Source organism: Nylanderia fulva, unplaced genomic scaffold (assembly GCF_048542155.1).
Source record: "Nylanderia fulva isolate GAGA-0341 unplaced genomic scaffold, ASM4854215v1 Scaffold3, whole genome shotgun sequence".
NCBI lineage: Eukaryota > Metazoa > Arthropoda > Insecta > Hymenoptera > Formicidae > Nylanderia > Nylanderia fulva.
This window is the reverse complement of record NW_028190368.1, coordinates 43,663-59,339: the sequence shown is the minus strand read 5'-3', so window position 1 is coordinate 59,339 and position 15,677 is coordinate 43,663. Positions and strand designations below refer to the sequence as shown.

The 15,677-nt window shown below is 32.2% G+C and overlaps 3 protein-coding genes across 6 annotated transcripts in view; 1 reads left to right on the top strand and 2 right to left on the bottom strand.

Moving 5' to 3' along the window:
* The window catches only part of didum (dilute class unconventional myosin), a 21,617-nt gene extending 19,926 nt beyond the window's left edge, over positions 1–1,691 (bottom strand). For all 4 annotated transcript variants that reach the window (XM_029304936.2, XM_029305101.2, XM_029305018.2 and 1 more), the window contains exon 1: positions 1,216–1,691. In XM_029304936.2, the coding sequence (XP_029160769.2) occupies positions 1,216–1,242 (27 nt within the window). In that variant the 5' untranslated portion in view covers positions 1,243–1,691. The remainder of the gene's footprint in view (positions 1–1,215) is intronic.
* LOC146722539 (uncharacterized) overlaps positions 1,253–15,677 on the bottom strand; it is a 26,176-nt gene continuing 11,751 nt past the window's right edge. Inside the window, exon 2 of the mRNA XM_085484367.1 lies at positions 1,253–1,917. Within this exon, the coding sequence (XP_085340493.1) occupies positions 1,253–1,765 (513 nt within the window). The 5' untranslated portion in view covers positions 1,766–1,917. The remainder of the gene's footprint in view (positions 1,918–15,677) is intronic.
* LOC114927832 (uncharacterized) lies at positions 3,077–13,292 on the top strand. The gene is made up of 20 exons (XM_085484368.1): positions 3,077–3,225; positions 3,886–4,036; positions 4,292–4,451; positions 4,523–4,786; positions 5,290–5,503; positions 5,571–5,886; positions 6,343–6,650; positions 6,994–7,320; positions 7,683–8,032; positions 8,186–8,286; positions 8,598–8,933; positions 9,041–9,447; positions 9,550–9,727; positions 9,991–10,156; positions 10,246–10,909; positions 11,002–11,136; positions 11,203–11,634; positions 11,763–12,069; positions 12,378–12,611; positions 13,137–13,292. Exons 1-20 carry the CDS (start codon positions 3,077–3,079, stop codon positions 13,290–13,292), a joined length of 5,355 nt encoding a protein of 1,784 aa, XP_085340494.1.

The following is a 15,677-nucleotide window of genomic DNA, read 5'->3' as shown; positions in this document are numbered from 1 at the left end:
TAGCCTGTATACATAATTAAATGTGATAGAAATGTCGGCTCATATTTAAATGGAAATAAAAGAAAAATAGCAATGAGAGATAGAAATTTCTCTTCAATACAAGTCTTTGCATTGTATAGAAGATATGGCATGCGCACGCGTCTGCACATAAACGTACGCATACATATCCATTATGCAAATGGGTGAACTACATTTGTGATATGTATACATTTAACGATACATAACAATGCGAATAAAATAATGATTATTTTCTGTTTAATATAACAGGACAATTGCGATCATTAAAAAATTGAAAATTTACTTTTTCCAGATAAAACACGTTTTAAACATAGTCGTATAATTAAAATGAGTTGACAGTTTCCCTGCATTGCAAATTATTGACAACTGATCGGATTTAAAAGTTGACAACACCCCGAGAAAAATACATTCCCCCAAATGTCAAAGGTTTGCACGCTTAATAATGTAAAAACGATGTCGGATTACAGTTTCGCATGCGCAACCATAAACTCACAGCAGCCGACATCGTTTCTGCAATTTCCACTGATTGTATAACAGAGACATTTTTCAGATCTATGAATTTCCTGGCTGATGCAGTTAACAAAAATCTCACACGTCAAAAGAGATTCTAGATGCTATAAAATAATCCACGATAATAGTATAATTTATCTAAATTACGACAGCGTATGATTAGTATTGAATTTTAAATAGCGATCAAAATCTTTAGGAAGTCTGGAACCTCATTGAACCTTCTAATAAACTCGTCTGCTTATTGAATGCTTGACACATGTTTCACGTATGTATCTATGTATATATTTCATGTTTATTTCATGTTTATGTCTCATGTATATTTCACGTGTGTGCTTATTTTCGCGCGATTCACCTTCTTTCACAAATTTCAGGATCACAAAAATGATTCGACTCTATATAATCATCACCTGAATTCGCGTCAAGGGTTATTTGTCAACTGGGAGAAAAATCCGAGAGATCGATTCGGAACGACATAACAGCAGGTTTCGATCGCGTTCGTTTCCTATTAAACCACATATAAACCGAAACATCCCCTTGAAGCGCAGCGTCGATCTCTCTCGAGGGATTAAACCAATGCGAGAGAATTCTCGGCGCGCAATTTTACGTCAGAGACCTGCCATCTTCCTCGAGGATGCGCATCCGATATCTAACATATATCTATACCTGAATAACTCGTGAACACAATACCTTGACGTAGAGCTCCCTCGTAGTCATCGCGAGCGGTCTAAGCACCTGGAGGCTGGATCAGGAGATACCACTGCACACCACGATAAAACACGCGCGGCAACGACGTCGACGATGACGACGACGACGACGACGACGACGTCGACGATGAAGCGTCTACGGCTTTGCGATCGAAAGTCGCACGCGCTATGAGCACCGTCGACTTCGTCGGGTTGTACACATTGTCACACCTGAGGGAGGTCACGGCATGTTTGTTTTGCTCTTTTCCTTCTCTCTCTCTCCAGTCTCTCCTCTTCGGTTCGCTTCGTTCCTCGGGGATTTCGCGGGAGAATTTCGCCGTTTCTCTACTCCGATTCTCGCCGCGCGATTTGCTCCGCGGAAACCTGACTGCGACCTGACTCCGGTCCGGCACCGGGCGCGAGAGCGGGTTCTCTCGCGAAGGTCGTACCTCCACGTAAACGACGGCACTGCCGCTGCCAGCTGGTTTCGTTATCGGGTTTAGATTGCGCGCCCCACTCCGAGAACACCTCGACGCCCACTGCGCGGGTGACATCGATATCTCGCTCTGACGCTCAGCGAGGCATGTCGTGCTCTCCTCCTCGAAGGATCGAAGCCCAACACTGGCGACGTTCGATGTAGAGTGGGATCTTGGAGAACATGCGAATATGCGAGGATACGCGAGCGCTGCTCGATTGGTTGTCTCGCCTGAAAGGAACAGAATATGCGAAAGTTAAATGTCTTATTGTAAATATGTGCGAAATATTGTAAACAGAACTGGATGACTGTAGATTTTGAACGTGTAGACTCTTGAAAATTTGCATAATTTTGTAAAGTAATAAATATTGTAATGTATGTATTATAAGAACAGAATAATTTATTTTATATTTAAATTTTGCGATTCCAGTTTGTTGGAATATTCATGCTTCTGAAAATATTTAGCAGCCTGTTTATGTATACCGTAATATAAAATAATAATGTTTATAATTATTAGGAAATTCCTTTACTTATATATATCCTTCATTTTCTACATCTCCAAATATTCAGATGATAAACACGCAAGTTTTTATCATTATTCACTCAATTGCCGATGATTGCCTTTGTAATCCTTTGTCGGCAGCTTGGAACCCTACTCTATCAGACTATAGCTACTGATGTTAATATATCTGTAGGAAAATGTTTCTCGAGTGTAAATATTTATTTAAAGTTATTTTTGAAAAATATTTAAAAGATTGAAATAGAAGGTGCTTTTTTAAAGCAGAGATATAATAAAGTAATATAACTTATAAAAAATGTTACACATTGTATGAAAAAATAATCAATTTTTAGAAACACTTAATCTAAATAAAAAATGCTTTATTTTATAATAATAAAGCATTTATATACGAAGAGATTTTTCTCTTAGAATTTATCCTGAAAATTATGACAATCATAAGACAATATGGTACTAAAAAATTTTAATTTTTTAAATATCTATATAGTAAAATTAATCAAACATATTTTATATCTTATTGTGGTAAATATTAATATTTTTTTATTGTGGTGAATATTAATCAGAGAAAATCGTATAAACTTCTTCCAATCCCACGATTACCATGATTTTCAAGGTAAATTCTAAGAGAAAATTCTTTCGCCTATTCATTTATAGATAAAATATAAAAACAATGAAAGATCAAAAAATATGCGAATGAAAACAAGTTGTTCGAAACTTCAGTTTATATTGAAATTATCATGACGTTCAGTAATGTTTTTATTGTGTAGTGATTATAAACTAGAACTAGAGCAATCAGTGTACGTCTTAAGAGAGACATCTAGTATTAAATAGCATAAAAGATTAAATGAAATAAGTGGATAAAAGTATAAAGCGATGGCATTTTTTCAATTGCTTCTAAAAGCTAGAAAGATCGAAAAAGCTAGGTTGACTTATGAGGATGAAAAATTGAGATCGATTGAGATCTCCCAAGGTGTCAAGCCACGTCTCACTTTAAAACAGCGTCTCCGACGAAAAAGATTAAGGTGAGCCACTAACTTTTTAAAGCAATTGACCTGCCCATACAATCAATATTAATTTTAATCTTTAGAAATTCTCTCTGACATATATAATGTATACTTTTTAAAAAAGTATAAGGTATTTTTATCAAATTTTTGACGATATTGTCTCTTTAAATGGACCATAAATCGTTTCTTTTTTATTTCATTATTTTATAATTTTTCTTTAAAAATTAAACCATTATGTGCAATCATATTTCCGTAGATGTCGAAAAAGAGTCAAGCATTTCTGGAGTCGAATAATTTCTTCCATAAAATATACTTGGGTTTATAAAAAGTTGAAGCTTCTTCGCACGGATGGCACGCTCGAGAATTACATTCTGAAGAGCGTGTTCGGGTTTTTGGGTGGTATATTTCTCACATATATGTTCTTCGTATTTTTCGCGATTCAACTGAATTTCACCCTTTCGTCCGTCACGATGTTGTGCTCGATTCTTGGAGTGATTCTCACGCTCGGATTGGCATTTTCTTACCGTGTAAGGTAGGAAAATTCCTTGTGAATTTCCAGTGATATCACGAATATAAAGATATAAAAAAGACTGAATTATATAAAAAATATAAAAATGTCGAACTCTCATAAGTATATCAGTTCTATCTCCTTTAACACATACTTTTATAAATGCACAGGAGTTTTATATTCTTATTGCTGCCACAATTTTTTTCTAAACGTGGCAGACAGGCCTTGATGGCCTATGCCTTTATTTTAACTCTCACTGGACCGGGAAAAAATACTTTGCACAATACCAGTATCCTTTCAGAATCTTTAGTTTGTGGACAGGTAAGCTTTTATAAGTAAGTCCATTTATGTCTACGCATTATCCCGATATATTGATACTTCCTTGAATCTATTATTGGTTTTATAGATCGTTAAAAATTCTTTATTTGATCAACAAATATTTTCTGCACACACTCTATCAAACACTATTCAATATTTTATATATTTTTGAAATTGTAGATTGTAAAATTCGAAAGATGTTGCTTTTTAATTTGTTATTATTCCGAACCGTTGTAACTAATGTAAACGCATTTCTAGGAGCAGTTAAAGCAAGCTGTAAAAAGTGTAATTGACTTAATAAAAGAGCCGTTCTACGCTCTGAGAGACGCGATATCAAAAGTAATAAAGACGGTGAAGGTGGTTGTAAAGAAGATTAAGCGAACTCTCGTTGCTATCAAACGACTTGTGCTTAGTATACGTGAGTCAACTTTTCCCTTGTAGTTTCGCAAAAGCCATCGATCTTTGTAACTTTGTAAATATATCTCTTAGTGAGAGTGATCACGTCGGTTTTTCAATGGCTCGGTAGCATCGTGAATATCTGCAACAAGAAATTGGGTACGCCATTCGACAGGTGTCAGAGAGTTTTCGATGGCGCGGTAGCTGACTGTAAAGCGAAGCTTGGCCCGCTTTTCGGAGGGATTTGCAATTTGACGTACATCGTGAACGCCTTGTGTTACATAGTGAAACCTTTAGACTTCATTTGCATGCTCGTGTCTTACCTCGCCGATACATTAGTTGATGCTGTACGCAAAAGTACATATCTTTTAATTTTTATTTTCTCTTTCTCTCACACAAAAATTTATAACGCTATAAAAAAAAAACTCTCTTGTAAATTCTACACAGAGAGAATTTTCTCTTAGAATTTACCCTGAAAATCATGATAATTGGGAGAGGAATTTTATAAGAGTTTCTCTGCTTAATATTTATCGCAATGAAACATATTAATATCTGTCACAATAAGATATAAAATATGTTTGATTAATTTTACGATGTACATATTAATATTTTTTATTGTGGTAAATATTAATCAGAGAAACTATTATAAAATTCTTTCGATACCATATTGTCCCACGATTATCATGATTTTGAGGATAAACTCTAAGAGAAAATTCTTTCCGTGTAAGAATTTAAAAATTTACAACTTCAAAAAAACTGAAAATTTATGAATATAAATGTATATAAATTACATAGAGACTTTAAATATTTTAATAAATTTCATGGGAGTAATTTTAAAACAGATCTCTTTTGAAATATAGAAATCAAAAGATTTACTCGCCATATAAAAGCGATGTTCTACGTTAAAGTGAAATTTTCGCATTCTTTCCACTTTGAGACGAATCAAAGTAAGACTATCGAAGATGTATCGACTGGTATAATCACCGAGGTGCGATCAAGGACCGATAAATTTTTAGCTTTTTTCGATTGGATAAGTTTTATGGCCACCTTTTTTATCGTCTTCATGCTAATAAGGTAAAATTACAGATATTATTTTAATAAACTGCAATCGAATATTTAATAAATAGAGATATTTTTTTAGAATTATACATTATCGGCATAAATGGTTAACGAACGACCGTTTCGACAATCAATACTTAACTGATGATGTGCGCACTATTGATTTAATAAGAACACGTCAGGAAAAAGAAACCATATTACCGTTAAACCATCGTGAAAGAAATCAATATATTCCATTAACGTCCGTCACTTTGATTAAGGCAGAAAAAACTAAACTCGCCAAATCCGCAGTATTTTTGTGCTTGACAACATTTAAAATATGTATTCACATAATGGCAGATTATAGTCTTTATTGGATTCTGAGAACCATTAGATTTCACGGACGAATCGAAACAAAGGTACTTTTATCAAAAATATTATTTGAAAAAATGATTTGTGACTATATTTTATAAGAGTTTCTTTGCTTAATATTTATCGCAATAAAACATATTAATATCTGTCACAATAAGATATAAAATATGTTTGATTAATTTTACGATGTACATATTAATATTTTTTATTGTGGTAAATATTAATCAAAGAAACTATGTTTGGAATACTCTGAATATATAGTTTTTAAATAATATAATTGATTACACGTTTCACGATGAATAAAATCTAAGCAAGAGTCACTGAAAAATTGAAATATATATCTTATAAAAATTGCATCGAATGCTCGAACGTTCTGTAGCTTAGAACTGTGATTTTATTATCGCACCAAGTGTTAAAATATCGAGAGACAAAAATATACGATGACATAGAATAATCACGATGAAAAATAATCGTGATGGGAAAACGTATATATCGATTTTTAGGTCCAACGACCTAATTCTATAGGCGTCTACGTGTCTGGTAACGGTTACCTCGCCGACCTTTACCGAAGCATCGTGAAAGCTTTTACACCGCACGCGAAAGATGTGGAGATCGATATGACGCCCTGCCTCCCAGATCCTATCCCTCCGGATTTAGACAGATATACACAAATTATGACGTTGATCGGATTCTGTTGGATTATGGCGTTATTCGAACCGTACGGATTGAGATTGCGGCACGTTGTAATGTGCAAATATCACCCGGAAAGAGCCAAGCAAAGAGCCGCTTGGTTGTACAATCATATAATTAGGTAATGCACCTATTCAATTAGCTAACGAAGTATATATTTCATGTACAAGCTTGAAATAAGCGTTTTCTCTACCAAGTTTTATCTCCGAGTCGCGATTCAAAAAAATATTCATCATATTTAATCAGGCAATTACATTAGACACGGTATACTTTATTACTTGATGAAGTTTCCCATTAAAATGTTAAAGATTCTTCTCAAACTGCTTTCAAACAATCTGCGAATAAATCCTCTGTTTCGGTTTATCGGTGCAGCTCCCTCATTTACTTCGCTCGCGTTTGTTTTGCGCAACATAAATTTCATGCATACCAAACCGCATCTAGTTAATGGATCCAAACTCGTGCAGATCGAGGGGAAGTTTTCTGAAATTTGCACGGCGTCAGTTGCGCCGCAAGTTCGGCATGACCGAGGGCGAGAGAATCGAGGAAGTCACGTTCAGAGAGCGATGCCTGGCGATTTGCCCGTTTCTGAACAAGTTGTTCCCTCGTAAGCAGAATATGTGTCTTCTGTGCGGTACTGTGGAGCGTTCCGATCGGGAACCGCACATTAAATGCGCCACACCTGATTGCGTCGGTTTGTTCTGCATTCAATGCTTCGCGGACTTGCAGAATCTCTGCACGATTTGCCGATCACCCGTCGAATACGGTGATTTATCGGATATAAGTGAAGAAAGGTGAGCTTTGTTAATAAATCATATGTCGCATTTTTTCGCAGCGTGTGAGAGGAAAAATTATATAAGTCTTATATTGCACATTGCGAGCAATGCATTCATATATTTTTTTAAAAACCATACAAATATTTTTATCAATATTTATATTAATTATATCATTTTTATTTATATAAGTTTTAACAAATATTTATTTTTTAATTTAGTTTTTCTTTTAAAAACATAAAGAATCAATGTCATATTTTATTGCAGTTTAACAATATTTATTTTTTTGGAATTAAAACACAATATTGTATATGAAAAAATACGCATACTAAGTGTATTCATTTGATTATGTTGGATCATAATGATATTTTTTGTCGGATTAGAGATTCATCGGATGATCAGTTGATAGCGAGAAAGAAATTTGTACCGATAGATATTGATATTTATAAAGAAGAAGAACCAATTATAGAAAAAAAACCAATTAAAGAAGAAAAAATACAAGAAGAAAGAATACCGGAAGAAAAAATATTGGAAGAAAAAATGCCAGAAGAAGAAATACCTAAAGAAAAAATGTTGGAAGATGAAATACTGGAAGAAAAAATGCCGGAAGAGAAAATACCTGCGGAAAGAGAGAAAGAAAAAATTGACGAAATAATCGTAGAAAAAAAAGATAAATCTGTACAAACGGATGATGATATCGATGAAAGTAGTTCAGAGTCGATCTATAGTTATAGTATGTATAGTAACTCTATCTGTTTTTCTATGTATATATTTATATTACAAATGCATGTCTATTTCAAATACTATAAATAATTTACCTTACAAATCGACGAAAGTCGATTCGAAGTCGATGATAAAAATAATTATTGTTATATATATGTTTCAGCTTATCAAGAAAGGTCATCACGAGAGATCGAAATTGAGCACCGTAGAACGCCTTTCAAAGACGTCGAAGCACAGAAAATAAGAGAAGATGTTACGATTCAAGTAAAATATTACCTTTCTCATAAAGACCTTGATTTATTATATTTTAAAGAATAATAAAGATTTTCTATGTAAAATCCATTTCAAAAGTGCAAATACAAAATGAACTGATGAAAAGATATATATCACTGTACATTTTAACAAACTATAATTCAGTTATACTCTGCATATAATATTAATAATTAAATTTATAAAAATTAACAATCAATTTCTTGAAATATTTTAATTTTTTCCCTAAAAATCTATCATTTTAATTGTGCTAATTAATAATTAATATCGATAATGGAGGACTAAGCTGTAAACGTCCGATTCAGATTTTTAACGATCCATTGGCGAAGGAAATGACTTCGAGCAGCGAGGATCTGACTTCCTGTTTCGTGGTGAGAGCTCGTAGGAGGCTTCGTACTAGGTTGAAAAGGAAATCCCGCTCTTCCCCACGCAAGGATGACTCCAGCTCGTCTACGTCGATAGCGAACACCGAGTCCTGGCCTACGGAGGAACTAGATGAAGAGGAGGTAGTTCACATCGAGATGGACAACGGCTCCAAGGAATTGCTCTTAAAGGACGACATTGCCAAAGAAAAGAAACGGGGCCGCGTAAGGAGGATCCTCGCTGCGCTCATGAAAATTCCCTGGCTCGGCAAGAGAACGGTATGCGGTGAAATAACTTCCTGTTACTTCCCTGACGTGTATCCACTTTATTTTTAATCAATTATTTCTGCGCTAGCCATTTACTGCGAATTTTCATTCCCTTTCAGAAGACCGATAGCGATAGCGAATGGCGAACGAGAAAACTGTCTCTCGTAGATAGAATAGTTCGAATGCTTCCTGGAGCTCAATCTGTCTCCCCTGTTCGAACGTATCGACGAATTCGTGCTACGAGAAAGGAGGCGAAGCGTAAAGAATCTTCCTCTACTTCTTCGTCTACCTCCGACGAAGAAAATGAACAGAGCAAGCTCCTGAAGAAGCCCGATCGGCAAGTAGATAGTTTACAAATCATTTCGGACCATGATGATTCCGAAGATAATATTTACAATAGAAATTATGATTCACATCGTGCACGACGCAGGACGATTTGTCGCCAACCAGATTCTCATGTAAGAGCTAATGATGCAAAGCTGGAGTATCCTCATGAGAAGAAATTTACAACGAAAAAATTACCGAGGTATATCAAAGCGTGTAAAATTTCAAATAAATATGATTATATGAAAAATGAGAATCTCGTGGTTAATTAGTTATTGTGTTTACATTATAACTCGTGTTGCAGGTATCTGCAGCCGATTTCTAAGGATACTGTATATTTCGAAGTAGATGAGATCAAAGACTCGCAATTGATGCGGAGATGCATTCATCCGCGAGACTGCATTAATGTTTCATCAGATACTAGAACATCCTTTGATAGTCAGGAGACCAATAAGCGAAACGTTTGTAGTGATTATACTCGCGTATGCTATAGTCGTTTTTTTTTTAGTTTCATAATAATTTTAATTTTTAATATCGTTTGCAGTTGTAAAACTCAAATAAAAATAGAAATGTAATTTTGCGATTCAATTACAACATATACACATATGTATATGTTTCTTATATAATTTTTTTATATATTATTCAATATTATATAACAATTTTTATACTATATAATAATTGCTTTATTTTAGGTATATTTAATTCGACTATATTAAATATTAATATAAAACCTGAATTTATTTAGATTTCCTGCATTTGCACATCACAAAGGTTCTGCAATATTAAAAGAGACAATCAAGTTTGCCAGTCGGATATAAATAATGCAACTGAACATAATAATGAAGTATCTGAAACGAACGGAATGTCGGAAACAGACAAAGAATTACTGATTATTGATTGGCAAAAACCAGGTCAAGGGATAATGATCTTTCGATTTAAAATTCTGCACGAAGAAAAGAGCAGAATATTTAATCAAACAGTTTACTTGTCTAATTTCCAGGAAGGAAGACAGGAGACATTGTCACTACGGAAGGAACGTCGATAGACGCTGAGATAGATATTGAGACAGATCGGCTAGAAATTCCAGAAAAAGTTATAATTAGAGATGACCGAGGAAAATCATTAGCGAAAAACGGCAAAGTGATTATAGACTTAAATGATATTGCGGAAGAAAAAGATGTGAAAAAATACTCGGCTAAAAGGGAACAAACTGAAAAGCTGGAAGCGAGAAAAGATGTAGAAGCATCAAGAGTAAATGAAAAAGCTCAGTTGTACGATCCATTAGCTAGTTTGCAGTTGTACGGCGTCACGTACCAAGAAAAAAGACGAGAAAAATTTGTCAAGAAAAAATTAACGAAGCAACCGGAAACAGCGGAGGAAACATATATTGGCGATACAGAGGCAAAATCTACGGAATTTGGAGAAGACATTGAAATGTTGCAGAAAAACACGCAGGTTATCGCGCGTAAAATTAAAAGATCCACGGAAATACCTGAGAAAAATATTCAAATAAATCTACAAAAATCTAAAAAATATAAGGAGAGTACAAAGACACCGCATACTGATGCTCAAATTTTTAAATCTTCTTCGAAAGGAAAAAGAAAGAAGAAAGAAGAAAGAAGACGAAAAAGATGGATCGATAAACGTGAAGATTATAAAAAAAGGTATAAAGTGTATATGACGAAAAAATATTGAAAACTATAATTAATCTACAAATTTCAGAAAAATAATTTTACAACTCGATAACGTGTTACAGTGAATCTGATAGTAGTTCACCACGAGAGAAACAAAAATCTTGTGACAAGGCAACATTAATTAAAGCGAGGCGACATAAAAGAAGGAAGTGGGAAAGAATTTGTGATCGTGATGTGCAAACTCAAAGACATTCCAGGTAATATACACGTGATTATGTTAAGTTTCATGTACACATGAGTTTCTAATATCGATCATGTATCAGTACGCGATATGCAGAAGAATTTTTTCGTACAAATCGGGCAGACAGACGTCCTGATAGTGCTCAAAAACATGGAAAAATTGCTTCTTTGTTTAAACCAGTCACTGAATTAAGCGAAAATCGTCAAACTCAATGCAATATTTGCATGAAAGATATTCGAGGAAAACAAGACGATGCTTCCATTTCAAAGTTTACGAACGAGCCAGAAGTTTGGTCTTGCAAAGTTCAGCCGCAATTCAAAGCACCTGACCAAATAATCCACTGTCAAAATTATAATTATTGGAATCAGCGAGAATTTCAGAATCCATGTAACGCACACGTTACACATAAACCTTACAGATGTTACAGACAAACTGAGAATATTAATGCAAGTGAAGTTTCACGCTATGCCCTAAATTTTACAGATGTTTGTTCATCAAAACTTGAAAAAACAAGGTATTAAAAAAACGATATTTCATCAACAAAAAATATTTTTAATTATTGAGTTAAATAGAGTGATGCCTCAGAGAGAAGATATATTATATAGTTTTTGGAATAAGACAAATTTTTTTCAATTACTACAGTTCACCAGAAGAGAAATCACAGCAAATGAGAAAAACAAGATATAATGTTAATGTCCACGAAACCAGATTGGAGATACCTAGATTGAAAAAATATCTTCCACCATATCAAACATCTGGGTTAATAAAAGAATTAAAGGAACATGATAGGATGAGATTAATTCAGGAACGAGAAGCTAGAAGATGGAGGACTTTGAGCGCTCTTCGAAGCACGAAGGATTCTTCGTTAAGTTCTAAATCGAAAGATCAAATGCCCTGTGATACTTCTATTACATGCGATACTCATCAATCTACCAGTAAATTAAATTTAGTAAGAAAATTTACCTTACTTTTATATTATCGAAAAGTTGGTCGAATTTTGAAACTTTATTATTTGTGTCTGTATCTAATCGTAATGAGTATCAATACAGTTTGATTTTCTTTTAATTATAAGTTTTTATTCAATTAAATAAATAAATAAAATAATACTTTTATTATATAGTCTTTCATTATATATGTTTGTTGGGAAAATTATGTGTATTCTTATTATGATTATACATAGCAATGTGTTTGTCAATGTGGGGGATAAAAGGTTAAAGATATATAGTATCTCTTATTTTCGATATGATACTTTCCAAGGTCTCTACAAAGCTAAACGAGGGGAATAACCTTCCTTATCAAGAAACGCAGACCTTTAAAGATGTGATATGTGAGTTTCGAAGGAAGGTGATGAAAGCCGAAAAACCTCTAATATCACTATTTCAGTGCGAAGACAAATGTAAAGATGTAAAACAATTGTTTCCTCCTATGAATGAAGATCGTAGAGAAACTACGTCAACATCAAAGTGTGACGAAGCTGATGATAGCTTTAAGGTATATTAAACTTTAATCATATAAGCAAGAAAGAAATAATCAGAAACTACAATAATCATAATAGATTGTGTGCATAAATTACAGCTCTTAATTATAAATTATATATTCAGACATCTTTTATATTTTGACATTCAAAATGCAAGCCAAAATAAATTGAAATTAATTTACGCATTTATATTGAAATTAATTAATTAATTCGATCATTTTATATATAAAAATATTGTGTTCTAATACGTAAATACGATAAATTGATAGCGTAATTAATTAATATATAATATTAATATAAATATAATGTAAATACAAATATAAATTACTTTATATCATGTACTTAATACTGTAATTAATTAATATCATATTATTATTATATTAATTAATTGCGGTATTAAGTGTGATAATATTAATTACTTACGGTATTAAGTACGGTATAAAGTAATTTATATTTATATTTACATTATAATTTATATTGCATATTTATATTTCTATTATTAATTAATATTATATAATATTTAGCCAATGTATAAGAAGTACGAAAAAGAATGCAATATAATTTACAAAGCAAAGCAAAAATTTCAAAGTGAATCGTTTAGCGAAATGTCATCAATTTGTAATTATCTTGGTAAACATAATCGATCTGGTATTTCGACTACAACGGATGAAACCACAGATAATGATATCTCATAAATGCATTGCATTGCAATGCTGCTGCGCAGAAATTTTGTAACCAGGTCAGAATTTCATTATCCGAATATTTTCTAATAATTAAAATTCCATAAATTTCTTTTATTTCAGATATTGATAAGTTACAAGTTATATAAAAATAACTTTTTTAAAGAAAGACTGTACAATAAAAATTAATTTGATAGCATTATAGGATATCATAAAATTAAAATACAATTAATGATTGTTTTTTAATGTATAAAAATATTTTTCATATAGAATTGAAATTTAATTAAATAATTAAATAATTTAAAAAATTGTATTATTTATATTCGTATATGTTATGTGCGAGCACAATGATCATATGCTTAATTAAGCAATATAATTCTGCACTCTAAATAACAATAAAGAGAATAATAGATTTCTTATCGGTATTGCCGAACATCACTACAACCAAATTGATTCATATATTCAATCACTTGGTTACTCAGAAGTCAAGTCTACCACATGAAAATTGATCTACTGACAAGCCTTAAAGCGAATAGGTGATCATATTTTCAGGTAAAATTTATTGAAAACGCTCGTAAATTACAAATAATTCCGTGACAGCTCGTGGAAATCCAATCAGTAAGCTAAACAACACATCAATTAATTAATCTTTTTTTTAAAGACTAGCGAAATAAAAAAATAATAAAAAATTCAAAGTTCATAAAAAGAGTAAAATCGATGATTTTTATTATTAAATTTTCTTAATTATAATTTCTAGATTCCACATACTTTTCACAGATTAAAAATATTTTAAATATATATATATATATATATATATATATATATATATCTGTTATACTTTTAAAATATTTTTTGAAAATATTTTCTCTATACTTTTTCATTTTGTTCAACGTGAAAAATATTATTGTTATGAAGTGATTAAAGTGCAAAATTCCGTAGTAAAAAATTCATTTTGAGTATTAAATAACTCTCGGTTTAAATAACTTTAATAAAATTTGGAATTAATTATTATCTGACATAATAAAAATGAAAGACATGCAATTTAATTTTTGATATTCTATTTTTTCTGTCATTAAAAGGTGCTGTCACTTAGTGTCAGTATAATGTGACATTTAACCAAGTAGTTCAAATTTCCAAGTATAAAATAATAAATGAGTAAGATAAAGAATGTTATATATTTTTAGAAATTAATGACAAAAATAGCGAAGAAAGAAAGCATAGCATTTTATATAATAGTAAAACTGACAAGAATCATGAAAACCGATAATAGGATTAAGAAATCTGTTCGGCCAGAGATGATTAGCGCCAAAAATCGAAACGAGAAAAGCAATATATTCTCAAATGACAAAGAATTTAAAGACTCAAGAGATAGAACACACTATTTTCTATATAAGATACACTTTTGTGTAATACTACTGTAATTTATCCTTTTTGCGAAAGATTATAAGCGTAGGCGATCAATACGTCTTCATTGATTAGCTGAAATTAATAGCAAAATTGGAAGAGGATAAGAGAAAACTTTGAAAGCATCGATTTTGGACGTAATTGAAGAGAAGAAAGAAGATATCATGAAAGCACAAGAGTTAGAAAATGAGGGTTATAAAAATGATAAGAAGGCAACGGAAGCGAATTGCATGCGCACTTTGGGAACATGCGAAGAAGAGAAAATCAATAGAGAGACTTGTGCGAATGTATCGGCGAGAAAAAAATTTCTCGTCCGCGATGGAGAGATAAATTCGACGAAGCTGAGTAAAATAATTAATAAAGAAATAAACAATTCTGTTAAAGAAATCAACAATTCTATTAAAGACGCTGTGCAAACTATCGTGAAACAGTGCTCAATGGTACCTAGATGCAAGTATCCACTTTAAAAATTTTTCATACTCTTTCTCCTTAAATGTTTTATATTTTTTATAAAAATAAAAATAAAAATATTGATTCAATAATAATATCAAATAATAATATCGAAATGTCTTTTATTTTTTTAAATTTATACTTTGTTATATGAAAATATAATTAATTAAGCAAGACAAAGTTGCAAAAAATAATTTCTTTAAAATAGGAAGAGAAAACGCCGATTTTGCCATGTTCAAAGGAATCTAAACAAAAATCCTACGTGTCTCAAAAGTCTCGTATTATGGAAGAACATCGTTACAAATTGCCCAATGCTTGTAGCAATCGACAAATAACACGTCATGCTTTACGTCAGTATAATTATCTATCCATGCATAACAACTCGTTTCCACACACTAACAAACATGAAGATACAATACTATTCCCTGTGAAAAATAAAGTTAACAACGACAAGAAAAACAAAAAATCAACGAATAATGTAAATACCGACAATCGAAGAATGACTGGAAACGTTAATATTTATATTTGCTCGGAAGCTAAAGACAC